This window comes from Budorcas taxicolor, chromosome 8, assembly GCF_023091745.1.
Source record: "Budorcas taxicolor isolate Tak-1 chromosome 8, Takin1.1, whole genome shotgun sequence".
NCBI classification, from domain to species: Eukaryota; Metazoa; Chordata; class Mammalia; order Artiodactyla; family Bovidae; genus Budorcas; species Budorcas taxicolor.
Window position 1 is genome coordinate 8,509,476 of NC_068917.1, and position 16,693 is coordinate 8,526,168.

Consider the following 16,693-nt stretch of genomic DNA (forward strand, 5'->3'; position numbering starts at 1 on the left):
AGGGATCGAGTTTTCAGGATGAGGGAGCCATAGGGTCTAAACTGTTGCTGGCAAAATAATAATAATCATAATAATTAGTGGACAGACTTGTGGCATTTGGTGACACAGCAAGCGTAACAGAAATATCTACTTTCCTCATGCTTCACAATGAAAATGATCAGTCAAAGCTGAAATCCGTCCTTATGAACTGAGATTGCAACGTGATTAAGTGTTCCTGTGAAAATATCAATTCCAAGACCTGATGAGCGTTAGAATTAAGGAAAAATGTAGTCCTGGAGAGCACACCAAAAACAAGACTTGAATTCTAAAGACCTCTAATACAGGGCTGACTGTGTTAAGTGAGTTAATAAATATTTGAACAGGGACCTCCCTGGCAGTCCAGTGGCTAAAACCCCATGTTCCCAATGCAGGGGGCCCAGGTTTGACCCTTGGTCGGGGAACTAGATCCCACATGCCGCAACTAAATGCCCATTGAAAGTGAGAAGTGTTAGTCTCTCAGTCATGTCCAACACCTTGTGATCCCATGGACTCCAAAGGATTCCCCAGGCAAGAGTACTGGAGTGGGTTGCCATTCCCTTCTCCAGGGGATCTTCCCGGGGATCGAACCCGGGCCTCCTGCATTGCAGGCAGATTATTTTTACCATCGGAGCCATCAGAGCCCCAAAAGACCCAGTGTAACCAAATAAATATTTTTAAAAATAAATATTTGAGCAACACAGAGCAGGAAGAGATGAGCAGCACTTTGTGTTGAATCGGGGGCCGTGTTGTTACACAGGGAACCTTTGGGGTGACATAAAAAACGTGCAGAATCTCAATGTCATATGCACAGAAGGTGCTCAAAATAACAGCTTTTATTTCACATGGCATTCAACAAGTATGAGAAGGAAATGGCAACCCACTCCAGTATTCTGGTCTGGAGAATCCCATGGACAGAGGATGGGATTGTGGCAGACTACAGTCCGCAGGGTCACAAAGCATGGGACACGACTGAGCGACTTTCGCTTTCTGATAATGGCAGTGCTAATTGGCAGCGAGAGGTGAGGGCGCCACATGGCTAAGTGGAATTAACTTCTTGGTTAACTTGAGTCTGAAAAATAAGTAGGTGGAGGTCTCTGTTTCTGGACCTCAGGGTTGGGCTCCACCCCAGCTCCGAGTGTGCTGTGGACAAGGGGACAGTGGGGGAGGGGGCTCAACCCATTCAAGGTGGGGCCCAGAGGTTTTCATGGAGTGGGTAGCTGTTCCCTTCTGCAGGGGACCCTCCTAGCCCACTGCTGTTATCTGAAGCCACTGACAGAGGGCCAGCACGAGTCCACCCCGACCCGCATCAGAAAAGCGGTGGGAGTGGGAAGCACATTCAGATCACTGCTGTGTGATCGCAGGCTTCTCTTGCAGAGAACTCGGAGTCTCTCTAGAATAACTTCCACGGAAGCAAAGCATTCACTCCATACTGGAAACAGCATCAAGACATGCCAGACTCTGCAGACACCACCACATAATCAACTTAAAAACATTCACAGAGCACACAGTATATGCAGATTATGAGTATCGGGAGGAAGGTTGCCAACAAAAACACAAAGCGCCCGATGAAATCTGAATTCCGGACACATTTTTTAGTATTAGCACTTTCTGTGTGTAAAAAGACAAGTGAGATATATTAAAATGTGTAAGAGTTTATCTGAGGGCTTCCCTGGTGGATCAGGGATAAACAATCTGCCTGCCAATGCAGGAGACACAGGATTGATACCTGATCCGGGAAGATTCCACACGCAGAGAAGCAAATGAGCCCATGAGCCAAAACCACTGAACATGTGCTCTCGGGCCCAGGAGCTGCAACTGCTGAACCCCTGTGCGCCCGACAGCCTGTCTTCCGCGACAAGAGAAGCCACTGCAATGAGAAGCCTGTGCACTGCAGCTAGGGCAAAGTCCCCGCAGCAAGAACGACCCAGCATAGCCAAAAACTTAACAAACAATTTTTAAAGAGTTTAGCTGAGCAAAAATCAGTTCCAATCAAGCAGCGCCAGATGGGAAGGGGTTAGGAGGGGACCACCCACAGGAGCTGGGGAAAGATCTAAACGCGGCAGAGAAACAGCAGAAGCAGAGGAAAGAAACCGCTGGGTGATAGCCGAAAGCTGGTTGGTTGTCCGTGGTGCGCACGCGTCGATCAGGCGTTGATTCTGTAAACTGGAGGCGTTTACAGGCCACATTTCAGTTGGCTCACACAGACCACTGAGGCATCAGTGCCACCTCTGTCCAGGGGCCTCCTTGTTTAATTAAAAACAGAGGCAAGGGCCAGAGCAGCTCTCCTGAGCAGAGTTCCATGCAGGAGAATAAAACTGGGGAGGACAGTTAGGGACCAGCTGTGGAATGTCTTCGATGATGGGCAGCCAACTCTTTACACAACCAAAAGTAAGGGGGGCGTAATTCAAGAGCTGCCTGTGTGACTTCTTGTTGGGGAAGGACCTTTGTTAGACAAAACACCTAGAAAGGACATGTTGGTTCTGGAAAGGGAAACCTCAGCATCAGGCCAGAATAAACAAAGACAGACAGTGAGAAAGCTGACGTGCTCAGTAATAAAAGTAGGAAGAAATGCCATATTCTGTCTGCAAAGGAGACATGAGGGAAGTTTTGAAAACAGCACATGGCAGGAGGGCAAAGGACAGGGAGGAAATCTTGTCCGGGACGAAATTCTCTATAGGAGCTAAAGCATATGGAAGGGACTTCCCTGGTGGCCCGGTGGCTAAGACTCCACGCTCCCAGTGAAGGGGGCCTGGGTTCAACCTCTGGTCAGGGAACTAGATCCCACATGCAGCAACTAAGACCAATGCCAGCCAAATAAACAAATATGTATATTTTTTAAAACAATAAAAAGAATATGAAACAAGTCCAAGCTTCCATCCTACTATTGGCGGCTACGTTTCTGCCTCTCCTTCACATCCTCCAAGTCTAGAACCGAGGTGAGGAACAGTGTGTGTGTGACCCACGAAGCTCACGTGGCCAGGGCAGAGAGCAAGCCTGGGCAGGATGCCAACGGGAAAGGAGGGAGGGATCCCGGAACAGGACATCAAAGTGAAGGACGAACGTGTAAATCGGCTTACCTGGGAAGCCATGCAAATTTCTAAGACAGTAATACATTAACGCAATTTCACTTACATCTCAAAAACCAGGAATCCCACCTAACACCTTGTTGCTGTTCAGTCCGACTCTCTGCAACCAGGCTTCCCGGTCCTTCACTATCTCCCGGAATTTGCTCAGGCTTATATCCATCGAGTCGGTGATGCCATCCAACCATCTCAACCTCTGTTGCTCCCTTCTCCTCCTGCCCTCAATCTTTCCCAACATCATTGTGGCTCCACATATATAAGCAACATTTACATCCAACTCCTGATAGTTTGGGAAAGAATGATGATGCATAGATCACCCAGTGTCCATACTGTCCTCCTTCTTCCTGTTCATGACTAGTTTTTAACATCTTAGCACCATCACCAATGCTTATGTAATCTCAGGACAGATGGGCCCACTCAGATTGATTCCCTATTCTCTTCATTACCATCTCGGGCAAGATGGATTTGGGGATGTCAGTTTCACCATTCTGTCCATGTGTTCCCAGCGGTGTTAAGTGAGAAATACCGCTCTGCTTCTACTCCATCACCTCCATGTGTTTGAAAGTAGGTGTGTGTGTGTGTGTGTGTCTCTGTGTGTGCACCCACTTGTGTCTGACTCGTGGGACTCCATGGACTATAGTCTACCAGGCTCCTCTGTCTATGGGGTTCTCCTCAGGCAAGAACACTAACGTGGGTTGCCATGCCCTCCTCCAGGGCATCTTCCCTACCCAGGGATTGAACCCCTGTCTCTTGCATCTCCTGCATTGGCAGGTGGATTCTTTACCACTGTGCCACCACCAGGGAAGCCCCTAAATACATGTGCTTCTATGCAAATATTCTGATGAGCTCAAATGTGTATGTGATTATTCCATTTCCTATAGTGGGTGAACTTATTCCACAATCCATGAAAGGCCAATGAAATGCTTCTTGCAACTGCTTAAAATATTCCTCAGCTGAGGGTCCAATGTTTTCCCCAAAACTAATTACAAATTCAAAATGACAGTGTAAGAGTCACAAGGCGTCTTGTTATTTTCGGAATGATGCCTTCAGAACGACATGATTTCATCCGTCACCTGGACTATTCTAGACTGTTCTTTGACTACAATAGTTGACACTTCAGAAAGTTTCCTCCTGATGGGAAACTGCACTCAGAACAGAGTGTCTCCAGTGGAGGCTGTCTGATGAGTCATCAGAACATTAGAGAACAGTCAGGATTCATATGTTTGTCTAAATGGTTACATAACACTCATTGCTAGAGGACACTGGCAATCAGTTTTTGCAATTATTGTGCTGGTTCTCTTTTCCCATCTCCTGAAAAGGTAACCAAAAATGGCTCAATGATTTGACCTTATCCCTGGAGTATGTCCATGCTCTTCTGGCTTTCTTTGGAGTGTTTGGGAAAGCAGCAAACCTAACCTACAACCAAGTATTTCCATTTGAAAAGGATGTGATAATGCAGAAGCAACCTGCCTGGTTTCCAGGTCAGGGATGCTGCAGCCGCCCTGACGTTGCCAACCATCTTCCAACCTACCATCGCCTGCCTCTTTCACGTATTCGTGCTGCTGTTTCTTGCAAACGTTCATCCTGACCCTTACAGCCATTCCCAGTTGAACACATCTGAACTGGTCAATTCCTCTTTGAGTTTTCACAAGAATTCCTATTTCTATTTCAAAAACCCAAAGCAGCAAATATCTATCCACCCTTTAGCAGTAGTGCTTTTTAAACTACTGTTTCTATTTCAGTGCCTTTATCAACAGATACATGCATGAGCTAGGAGTTTAGTCATGTTCATTTTATAAATGGTCTTTTATTAACTCCACAGTTAGCAAGCTCAGAGGAGCACACACATGTACTAGGGCCTTTTAATTTAAAACTAAAACACTGTCTACCCCTAACTTCACAGAATTTATAGTCTAAAAGTGTTTATTTACCCAAGTCAAACAGATTTCTTAGTGACACATCTTTCTTGCAAGCTACCAGAATTTATGCATGCATCCACTTAATAAAAGGGCTTCCCTGGTGGCTCAGTGGTAAAGAACCCACCAGCAATGCAGGAGACGCAGGAGACAGGGGTTTGATTCCTGGGTTGGGAAGATCCCCTGGAGGAGGAAATGGCAACCGACTCCAGTATTCTTGCCTGGAAAAATCCCGTAGACAGAGGAGCCTGACAGGCTGCAGGCTATAGGGTTGCAAACAGTTGACCATGACTGAGCACGCACGCATATGCACCACTGAATAAATCATTTCCTTGTTACTCCTGGGTAATTTACCTCTTCATCACTGCTCTTTGCTATTTTCTTGCCTTTATTCGTACTTGTTTATCTGAGAAGCACAATGTAGGTAAAAATTAAATATTTCCACTTTACATAATAATTGAAGTTTAGGAGAAAGATTGAAACTACAGCCAAAAATCTAAGTCGAATACAAATAAAGTTTTAATATTACCAACTGATTTTTTTCCATCCTATCTGTGAGCCTTTGTTGCTAAGCATAAAAATTGCTTGTTCAAGGACAAATGAAAATAGAATGCATTTCAGGCAGAACATTTGTCAGAATGAATGGTAAATGGCAAGGTGACACCAAAGACTCATACTTGGGTATCACGTGTGCCTGTGCTTCCCACTCCCAGAACAGAGCAGGAGCCTCCACACAAATCAGGCAGCTCAGAGTCCATGGCGAGGGCTGTGTGCACATGTGTGTGTGTGTGTGTGTGTGTGTGTGTGTGTGTATGCATGCATGTTCAGTCGTTCAGTTGTGTCTGACACTTTGTGACCCCATAGACTATAGCCTGCTGGGCTCCTCTGTCCATGGGGCTTTCTAGGCAAGAATACTGGAGTGGGTTAGCCTATTACAAAATAATGTCGACTCTGATCATTTGTCAACATAAACTGAAGTCAGAGAAGAAAGTGTTCTTGGCCAGGCAATGCTGATGAGGTGGCAAGCAGCACAATGACAGCACATAACAACCCCTCAGAGAGAAATTCTTAAGCCCTCCATGCCAGGAATCTTAGAAAGACACAGAGGCAACCAAGAAATCAAAGTAGTCCTGAGACTTCCCTGGCAGTCCAGTGGTTAAGACTTCACCTTTCAAGGCAGGGGGTGAAGGTTTGATCCCCGGTCAGGGAGTGAAGGGGCTTCCCTGGTGGCTCAGTGATAAAGAATCTGCCTGCAATGCAGGAGATCCTGGTTTGATCCCTGGGTCAGGAAGATCCCCTGCAGAAGGGAATGGCTACCCACTTCAGTTTTCTTGCCTGGAGAATCCCATGGACAGAAGAGCCTGAGGGGCTGCCTAGTCCGTGGGGTGGCAGAGTCAGACAAGACTGAGCAGCTAACAGTGACTTCTTTCAGGGAGTTAAGAGCCCACGTGGCTCGTGAACAAAAGACATGAAACAAGTAATATTGTAACAAATTCAATCAAGACTTCAAAAATGGTCCATATCAAAAAAAACCTTAAAAAAAAAATAAATCAGAGTAGTCTTTATGGCATCATGTCTTCTCTGTCTCTTGCTGACTAGCCAAGCCCTATGCATGCTAACCAAGGAGACCAGGGAGGACGAGGTGGCAAGTGTTGGGAACGAGGTCAGACAGGAGAGAGGCCCTCTAGGGAGGCTGGAGGTGTGCATACTGGGAAAACCAAAAAAGGGTACAATTCCATTAGGAATAGTCTCATTTAGGACAGTGCAGCAATTTTTAAGATAAACAATTTTCCTAACCATTCCTAGTTACTTAAGTCACTTGTCTCTGGGTCTTAGTGGAGTTCCTAGCCTTTCTGCTCATTGTATCTTCTCAGTGCAAATGAGAAGCTGGAAAGGGTCAATATCCACACCAGTTGGGTGTTTAAAATAAGGCAAGTGAAAAGTGAAAGTGTTACTCACTCAGACTCTTTTGTGAACCCATGGACTGCAGCCCACCAGGCTCCTCTGTCCATGGGGTTTCCCAGGGGAGAATACTGAAACCCAGGTGTTACTTAATCCTGCAACCACTCCCATGATGGAGGGACAGATGACTCTATGTCCCTTTGAGACCCAGGGCATAGAAGTTACCTGTTGAACCTCAAAACTGGCAAACGCGCCGAGCCCCCTACCCTGAGCCTCCACGTTCCTTCCTCTAAGGGCGGCCTCCCTGCTCTCTGCCCCCATGGCAACACCTGCAGAGGCCCCTTGGTGCCTCCTTAGCCGACTTCACTGTGCCGTGAATTACTGGTTCTCCCGGGCTTCCGTGTGGCACAAAACACCATCTGAACACAAGGTCTTTGTTTCAGTCCTGCTGGGCTCTCTCACTGTGACTGGGGAAACAACAGCTGGTTCCTCCTCACTCTTGCCAAGATCCCTCACAGTCCCCTGAGCCAGTTAAAGCAATCAGAGGCCTAAGAGCAACATTGTTACCTCCAGCTCTGACTCCTGTATAACTCTGGGTGAAAAACAAAGAATTCATCATTGGGCAGTAACAGCAGGAATGAGAAAGCTGATCAGCTTGTCCGGCGGGTGTTTCACTGTCTCTGTCTCATTTATTTGAGCTCTCTAATTGGCAGTCAATCCCATGCCAGAAGCAGAAATGCATGCGTAGCCTCAGGCTAACTGTCTCACGCCTCTGGCAGTGAGGAAAACTCCCCACCAGAGATGCCTGAGGTTGTCTAATTCCTTTGTTTTTTTCCATTTCGAGGGCAACTGAGATGCACGGTGGTGGACACGGGCCAACCACTGACGCTCTTCTGTCCTGTGCAGAACCTGAAGCGGGTGGCAGAGACCTGGATGGACGAGTTCGCCGAGTACATTTACCAGCGGCGCCCGGAGTACCGGCACCTGTCCACCGGGGACCTCTCGGCGCAGAAGGAGCTGCGCAGACAGCTCAAGTGCAAGGACTTCAGGTGGTTCATGGCAGCTGTGGCCTGGGACGTGCCCAGGTACTACCCTCCGGTGGAGCCCCCGCCCGCGGCCTGGGGCGAGGTGAGGCACCCGGCTCTCCAGCACCCCCATGAAAAACAGAATTTATCCCCCCGTCCCCAGCAGGGGTGGGATGGAGGCTGCTGAAGCCCTCTGCTCCCTTGCCCAGCGGTCAGTAAAGGTCAGCTGAAACCATCTCTGATAAGTGTCTGTTCGGCCTCTCTAGAAGCTGCTGGGGAAGGGCAGTGAGTTCACCCCTGGAGCCCTTGGCCACTGTTGACTCTGAAAATTGATTTTTTTTAATGCACCTGGAAAATATTTTGATTTGAGATTAGTGAAACTGCCATAAGAGCTGGCAGAGAATGAAAATGTCTCTGGTGCTGCTGTGTACATAAACGTGCCGTGATGTCCACGATAAAATCCCTCCCTCCTTCTCACACAGCCGGGTTGCTATTTGTCAGAGCAAGGATAAGGTGTCCAGGGGCTTGGCAGCTTTCCTAACCAGGTGCTCCAGGCAGAATCACAAGGACAGACTTTTCCAGAATACCCAGCACAGAGGCACGTGTGGAACCTCATCGGTTCCTTGGTGGTGGTTTGGCTCCTCAGTCGTGTCCAGCTTCTTGCGACCATCTAGACTGTAGCCTGCCGGGCTCCTCTGTCCATAGGATTTCCCAGGCAAGAATACTAGAGTGGGTTGTCATTTCCTCCTCCAGGGGATCTTCCTGACTGAGGGACTGAACCAGCCTCTCTTGCGTCTCCCACGTTGCCAGGTGGGTTCTTTACCAGCTGAGTCAGCAGGGAAGCCCCATTGGCTCCTTACATGAGGACTAACCTTCCCACCTCTGAGTGAGGCTTTTTAATTTTATTTCATGATCTAAAATGGAAAGAGCTGGAAAGCCTCCGTTGGCAAATTCAAACCATGTATCTTTGGGCATGTAAAGGATTCTTGTGATGGGTTCAGTTCCATTCAGCCCTGCTTGTTCCCTTAGGAAAGAGCATGCTAGAGCAGGGATTCAAATAGAATGGTGTGGACTTAGCCCATGGTCTCATCTGCTCATGGCAGGGGACTGGGCAGGATGTTCTCGCCATTCCAAGGCTCTGGGCTTTCGCAAGCCAGGTGTGGACTGTCTCGCCTCATGGAGGAGCCTTCCCATCGTTGTCCTTGGCTTTGTGCTGTGGGGAGAACGTGTCTTTGCGGGCTTAGTGTCTGTGAGTTAGCGGAGCTCTGAAAACAGGGGAGGCCTGCGTGTGGCAAGGAGGGGTGGGGGGGCGGTGGGGGAGTGTCCTGGGGTGAGTCCAGGCTCCCTGGGGAAACTCCTTCAGGGAGTCACCTGTGTGCTGCTTGTTCAGCTGAGAGGCCCAAAGAGGTGTCGTTACCTATAGACCTGGGATTCCACCGGCAAGAAGGATAGAGCCAAGGCCAGCACCACACGCTCCCTCCCCTAACGCTTCTTTCTACATCAGGTGGTCCTGACCATGGATGCTTAAGTCAGTGAGTACTTTGCTCTTTAATCCAGTGCATCTTGGGGCTTTCCAGTGGCTCAGATGGTAAAGACTCTGCCTGCAATGCGGGAGACCCAGGTTTGATCCTGGGGTTGGGAAGATCCTTTGGAGAAAGGAAGGGCAACCCAGTATTCCTGCCTGGAGAATTCCATGGACAGAGGAGCTAGTGAGCTATAGTCCATGGGGTTGCCAAGAGTCAGACATAACTGAGCGACTAACACTTTCACTTTCTTTCCAATGCATCTTAAACATTTCATTAATGCATCCTTGGGATATTAATAATACTATGCTGCTAGTACTCTTTTTGTTATCTACCAGAGGCTTAATTTACAGCCACAGAAACTTTAGGTATACTCCAGAGAGAGCAATGTCTAACCCATTGTAAGATGTAAGAATTTGTTACCCAATAAGTAGGTAAGTTTCTTCCTCGAGTTGTTTTTTTTTTTTTTTTTTTTTTTGGTTGAGGTTATGTTTGTCATCTTTCTACAATGGTCTAAAAATGGTCCTGCCTTACTGACTAAGAACATCCTCTAAGACCTCCCAGTGTCGCTGTGTTCACTCACAGCTGGGTTAAAATCTCATCCATCTTCTCCCTCTGTGGAGTCATAATTTTTAATTCCTTCCCGTTACTACCTAAACTGCGACTGATCACATTTTCCCACATTGCCTGACTAAATAATAACTTGCATTTATAAAGCAGCTTGGGGGAAAAAAAAGCATCTTGCTTGGAAACAAGATTTGAAATTTCCCTGAGGGTCTAGGAAAGATACAACTTTGCAAGAATAATCAAATGAGAACCATCTTACAACCAGGTAGGCGATGCCAGTTTCTGTATCTATCACTCTTTGTCTTGGGGTGTATTTTTTAGTTTTTTAATTTTATTTTTAATTGGAGGTGAATCACTTTACAGTATTGTGTTAGTTTCTGCCATACATCAACATGAACCAGCCATAGGTATACACATGTCCCCTCCAGAAACTCCCTCCCACCCCTCTAGGCTGTCACAGAGCACCAGGTTTGAGCTCCCTGCATCACACAGCAAATCCCCACTGGTTATCTAGTGTATCTGGTAGTCTCAACTGTCTCATATCGCCGCATGGTTTGCCTGGGCCCTAGAGACATTTGGGATCACCATTCTTGGTCTATACAATCAGACGTGGAGAATGTCAGATTTTTTTTTTTTTAATATAATGGCAAATTTCTTTCCCCAAAGCTTCAGAACAGCAAACCAAGAAAGGTCATGTTTAGGTTTAGGAAAACAAGAAGGTGGCAAAGTAGTTCTAGGACCAATTACATTTAGTGACATTTATTCAGTGAAGGGGTGACACACAGCAAGGATGAAGACTCAAGATGGGAGGAAGGCAGAAGGAAGGGAAATCAACAAATGACAGGGTGTGGGGTGTAAGCCATGCTGAAAAATACCCATTTCCCAAGCAGAGGAGAGCAAGAGTCATGCCTGGACATTTAATGCAGGGGGTGAGGACACAGTCGGCCAAGAAGTTTGTTTGGGCTTTTCCATAACGTGGGACGGAGCTTAATCGAAATGAAGTGACGAACAGGAAAGACCATTGTCTAGCTCTATATTGCATAACAGCGACCTACTTCTTAATGGTAGATAAAAATTCTAACTGTGCCGAACATATCTGTGGACCCATGTCATCTCTGAAAGAAATTCAAAGTTTTCACTCAGGTTTTTCTTTTCCCTCTAAGTGGGGTGCTTTTGTTTATTACTTTATTTTGGAATTATTTTAAATGTATAGAAAATTTGCCAAAGAAGGTACAGAAGGCTGACGTACATCTTTCATCTGCTCCTAATGTTAGCATCATATGTTTGTGACGTTAACCACGGCACATGTAAACCCAGGAATTAGTACTGGTGGGCTTCCCAGGTGGCACTAGTGATTAAGCATTACCTGCCAGTGCTGGAGATGTTAAGAGACGCAGGTTCGATCCCTGAGTCAGGAAGATCCCCTGGAGGAGGGCATGGCAACCTACTCCAGTATTCTTGCCTGGAGAATCCCATGACAGAGGAGCCTGGCAGAGCTGCAGTCCATGCGATCACAAAGAGTCAGACACGACTGAAGCGACTTAGCACAGAACACAGAGTACACAATTAGTATCGGTACAAATGAACTCAACTACAGACTTTATTCAGATTTCACCAGTTTTACTTTTCACCAATGTCCCTTTTCTGTTGCAGGGCCCAATCTAGTATATGAAAAGGCTATTTTATTCCATATAAACTTTAATTTTCCGCATGGGCCACACTCCTACATAAATGTAATAGGTCACTTGCTGTTTTGATAAGAAAGTGAAAAGGGAAACACACACTGTGTCTGTGTGTGTTTTAAAGCAGCGGTAGCAAGGAACCACCACAAAGCTCCAGCAACGAAAACACAGAATTCCTGGTGGGCACCCTGTGGCGTGAAGCAGGTAGCTTGCTGTCTTATTCGCTTGTGCTTGGAACGGCTTCCACCTGCTCGTCCGTGCCAGCACAACTCCAGGTAAACAGTGAAGTGCCAAGGCAGCTTCAGGCTCTGGTCGTTGGAACCCAGCTCGGAAAGCAGTGTGCATTACAGACCATAAACAGCACATAAACTGCTCCTCGTCCCCTGACAGACTCCGCCGGTTGCCACGTGTGTCTCCAAGCTCATCCGTCTGCTTCCACCCTCCTTCCTGAGGCTCATTCTCCACTGAGACGGGAGATCAGGCCACTGCCTCACTCAGGACCTTCCAGCAGCTCTCTCGGGGTCAAAGTCCTCACTATACCTAAACAACCTGGCCCCTGTTGTGCCCCTCCAACCTCAGCCCTTCCTGGTGGCCCCCAGCTCCCTTTCTCCAGGACCTCAGTGATGCTCCCCAACAGGCTGGGCACAAGCCCACCTTAGGGCCCTATCACCTGCTGTTTCCCCACCTTAGACCCCATGATGCTTCCCTCACTTCCTTCAGGCACTTCCTCAAAAGCACTGTCGGGGCCCTCCCCGACTGTCCCCCCATCACGATGTAGCAATATGGCGTTGCCCACCTCATCTGCTCCTAACCCCCTGCCCTGCTCCCCTCCTTCTCATCAGCATCCCTCGCTATGCAGCAAGCTCTGCCATCTACTTATTTCTTGTGTTTCTCGTCTATCTAGAGAGCCAGTTCCAGGGCAAAGGGATTCTGTTGATTTGTTAAATTATGACTGCCCTTCAGCAGCTAGAGGCAGGGTTTGGCATATTTTGTTGTTTGGTCACTAAGTCGTGTCTGACTCTTTGAGACCCCATGGACTGCAGCACACCAGGCTTCCCTGTCCTTCACTATCTCCCAGAGCTTGCTCAAACTCATGTCCACTGAGCTGGTGATGGCATCCAACCATTTCTTCCTCTGTTGTCCCCTTCTCCTCCTGCCTTCAATCTTTCCCAGCATCAGGGTCTTTTCCAATGAGTCAGCTCTTCACATCAGGTGGCCAAAGTACTGGGGCTTCAGCTTCAGTCCTTCCAATGAATATTCAGGTTGATTTCCTTTAGGATTGACTGGTTTGATCTCCTTGCAGTCCAAGGGACTCTCAAGATTCTTTTCCAACACCACAGTTCACATACAGTATATGCTCAATAAATGCTTGCTGCTGCTGCTGCTGCTGCTAAGTCATGTCAGTCGTGTCCGACGCTGCGTGACCCCATAGAAGATTCCTCTGTCCCCGGGATTCTCCAGGCATGAACACTGGAGTGGGTTGCCATTGCCTTCTCCAATGCATGAAAGTGAAAAGTGAAAGTGAAGTTGCTCAGTCGTGTCCAACTCTTAGGGACCCATGGCCTATAGCCCACCAGGCTCCTCCATCCATGGGATTCTCGAGGCAAGAACACTGGAGTGGGGTGCTGTTGCCTTCTCCACAATAAATGCTTGCTAAGTGAATAAACAACAAGGGAACGGAGGATCTTGACACCTTGTCACTTCCGCATGCACAGTTGTTTACAGGCCCCCACAGGAAGCCAGACTCTGACCCACCTCACCACATGGGAAGGGTCTCCACACCACCCCCTGGCCAGTCTGCAGGGTCTGCCTCTCTGGGAAGCCTGCCCAGGAAGAGATGGGATGAGTCTCAGGTGACTGATTCCAATGGACTGACAGGTCCACATTCCAAACCATAGTCCAGCAAGATATGAAACCTTCTCTTCTGACATCCTAAGGAGAAGAAAAACCTCCAAATGCAAAAATCCTCTGTGTGAACAATTTCCAAATTCCCCCTGCCAGGTTCCTACTCCAAAGGCAAGAAGAGATTAAAGTCACCTCCGATGGAGGCATCATTCTGCCCTCCAGTCACCAGGGTAGTGGGTGGAGTGAGGAGGTGACATGCCCTGAGAAAATAAATGGGATTCTGAGTCACGTAGTAAGTTGAGCATCCCTTGGTGCTCTTCAGATAGAAGCAATGCACTTTTCATGATGTTGTGCCAAAGAAGAAACCTGGGTGAGAATGGGTTTAAATCAGAAAGCTGTTCTTAAATCAGGCACAGAGGAAGTGAGTGTCTCTTTTTTGTGTCAAGATGCTAAATGGACAAAACAGAATTTCCTATTATTTTTCACCTTCTTATTCCTTCCCCTCCTTAGAATTCATGAATTCGCTATAGCCATTTATAGTACTCCTTCACTATTAAAAATAAAAGAGTTGTGCAGAATCGCACATCTTCACATGCGTGAAGGACTAAAGGACGTAAAACAGACAGGCGTGTCTCTCCCACTCAGGTGTCTTCTAGCTGTCCTCAATGTGCCGGTCTTGGCACAGCCGTTTGTCATCTCGCCATTGTGCAAACCTTTTTTTAAAAAACCTTTATTTTAAAAACTCATTTCAATGCCAAACTCCTTCTGCTGCTCTTTAAACTCCTCACTCAAGATTCAAGTCACCCTGAATGGTGGCATCTTCACACAGACAGGCCCCCGGAATCGGTCCAGCTGGCCCGCTCGGCTCCAGCTGCTCTTGGCTTCCTTTCACTCTCTCTCTGATACCCTCACAATATGTGAGGTCTTTAGATTTCTCTGTATCAGCTTCCAGGAAAGTAAGCTTGACACTAGGGGGTGCATTATCTGATAATATGATGCTGTCTTTTTCAAACAAATTCTATGCAAGCTTGGCTGCTGAGACAGAGGGGAAAGCCGGGGTCTGGCTCCTTCTCTGGGGAGAGTAGTGGCCGGTATTCTCACCTCCACAACCTCCACTGGCAGCGGAGTAATCTGCAGAGGACTGCTCTTACTACTTTCTTGGCAAGCGTGCCAGTACCATCCCTACCATTCAACTGCTTTCTGTCTAAACCAGATCTGTAAACTGAGCAGCTGCTCAGAGATGGTTTGTCCTTCTCTGAGTGTGTGAAACGTGAGCTGTCATTTATTTTCTGGGGCAGAGACAGTCCCAGCAGAGTGTTCTGGTTCATCTCTCTGAGGCTCTGCACCCAGGCTGAGAAAAACGTAAGACTACATCAAGAATACACTATCCTTTCAGAATCTACTGTGTGCTTCCTGAGTTCTCGACAGTTGAAGACAAACTTGGTGTTTCCGGATAAACGTGTTCTCTCTTAACGTTTCATTTTTGGCTGTGCTGGGTCTGTTGCTACACACCCTTTTCTCTAGTTGCAGCCAGCCGGGACCGTTCTCTAGTTGCGGCGTGCGGGCTTCTCATAGTGGTGGCTTCTCTTGTTGTGGAGCAAAGGCTCAGGGATGCTCTGGCTTCAGTAGTTGTGGCTCCTGGGCTGTTGAGCACAGGCTTAATTGCTCTGCATTCATGTGGGATCTTTCCAGATCAGGGACTGAACCTGTGTCTCCTGCGCTGGCAGGCAGCTTCTCTACCGCTGAAGCATCAGCGAAGCCCAACCAATGTGATTTTAGTTTCATACCACCTGCTGGGCAAATTGGACATCTTAATGTCTCCACATTAGCAATACGATCCACGTCCTAATAGAATCAGAGGTGTTTCAGAGCTGAAAGGTTTTTTTCTTCTTTTCTATAAATACGCCAAACAAAACTTTGTTTTTTCTATTTAGGGCCATGTGACAGGAGTAGATGTAATTTTAAGCGTACGTTAGCCTAATTGTGAATTCATTTTAGTGCTGAATTATCAATGACTGGTACCTTTCTCATTTCAAGAAGGATATAAAATTAACAGAATTTGAGGATCACTCAATTATTATAGAAGAATTTCCAATCCACAGCCTCAGGAGATTGGCATGGATGGAAACATTCAATATAATTTCTCCAGCCAGGGACATAAGAACACCCCTTCCCCACCCATTCTTTCACAGAAAGCCCAACTGGCTTCTGGGAGAGAACTCAGAGTGGCCCCTGCGGGAACAACTGCCCTTAACTTGCCTTAAAAGTCCAGTGACCTTCCACACATTGATGGAAAACAAACAAACAAAAAACAAACAGGCAAACACTGGGAAAGATTCTTGGGGTCCTGGAAGAACACTGAGAAAATACTGAGTGTCATGCTAAGAGATGCAGACAGATGCCATTGGGCTTAGAACTGGTTTTATCACTTGCAGGCAGACAGTAGTTAAGAACAAGAGCAAATATTCCTCCAAGTGGCTTGCTATGAATTGAGCTGTCTATTAGCAGTAGGTCTTGGCTGGCCCTGTTCCAAACTCCAGGGCGTGCAGTTGCTGCACTGCTTAGACCTAAGTACCCCCTTCCATTTGCAGCTTAAAGGTCATCAGTCAGTCTGAGATTTTGTGAGTGGCCTGAAACATAACTATCTCTGTCTTGGGTTGAGAGGTAGGAAAATCAGCATGTGTGGGCTCCCCTGAAGCCTCCATTCCTTCTCCACATTTGGTTTTCTGACAACTATCTCTTTATGGATTTTTATCCCCTTGATTAGATTCCAAGGAATTGACTTTGACCACCTTTAGATTTCTAAAACTCTCTTTTTATCCCATCAATAACAAACTCTTAGAGCTTTCCCATTTATGGGGACATGAAAGGCCCTTCTCTTGAGCTTCTATTGCCAACATGATGTCTGTTAGTTGGTCAGTGTCTAGATATGGTGACCCATCTGTTAGGCATGTTACAAAGAGAAACTAACAAGGTAATCTCAAGAGTAGCTTAACTTTCTACACAACCCCTAAAACAGGAAGGACAAGCCAATTTTTCTTAGTCTTGTTCTAGACCCAAATCATGTAGAACTGGTTACACACATTCAAGATCTTTGCCCACGCTTTTTTTTTTAAGCCATAATTGCATACC

The 16,693-nt window shown here is 47.1% G+C and overlaps 1 protein-coding gene across 1 annotated transcript in view; it reads left to right on the forward strand.

Annotated features, from left to right (window-relative positions):
* The window catches only part of GALNTL6 (polypeptide N-acetylgalactosaminyltransferase like 6), a 1,453,898-nt gene that overhangs the window by 1,373,528 nt on the left and 63,677 nt on the right, over positions 1-16,693 (forward strand). The window contains exon 9 of the mRNA XM_052644952.1: positions 7,826-8,047. Within this exon, the coding sequence (XP_052500912.1) occupies positions 7,826-8,047 (222 nt within the window). The remainder of the gene's footprint in view (positions 1-7,825; positions 8,048-16,693) is intronic.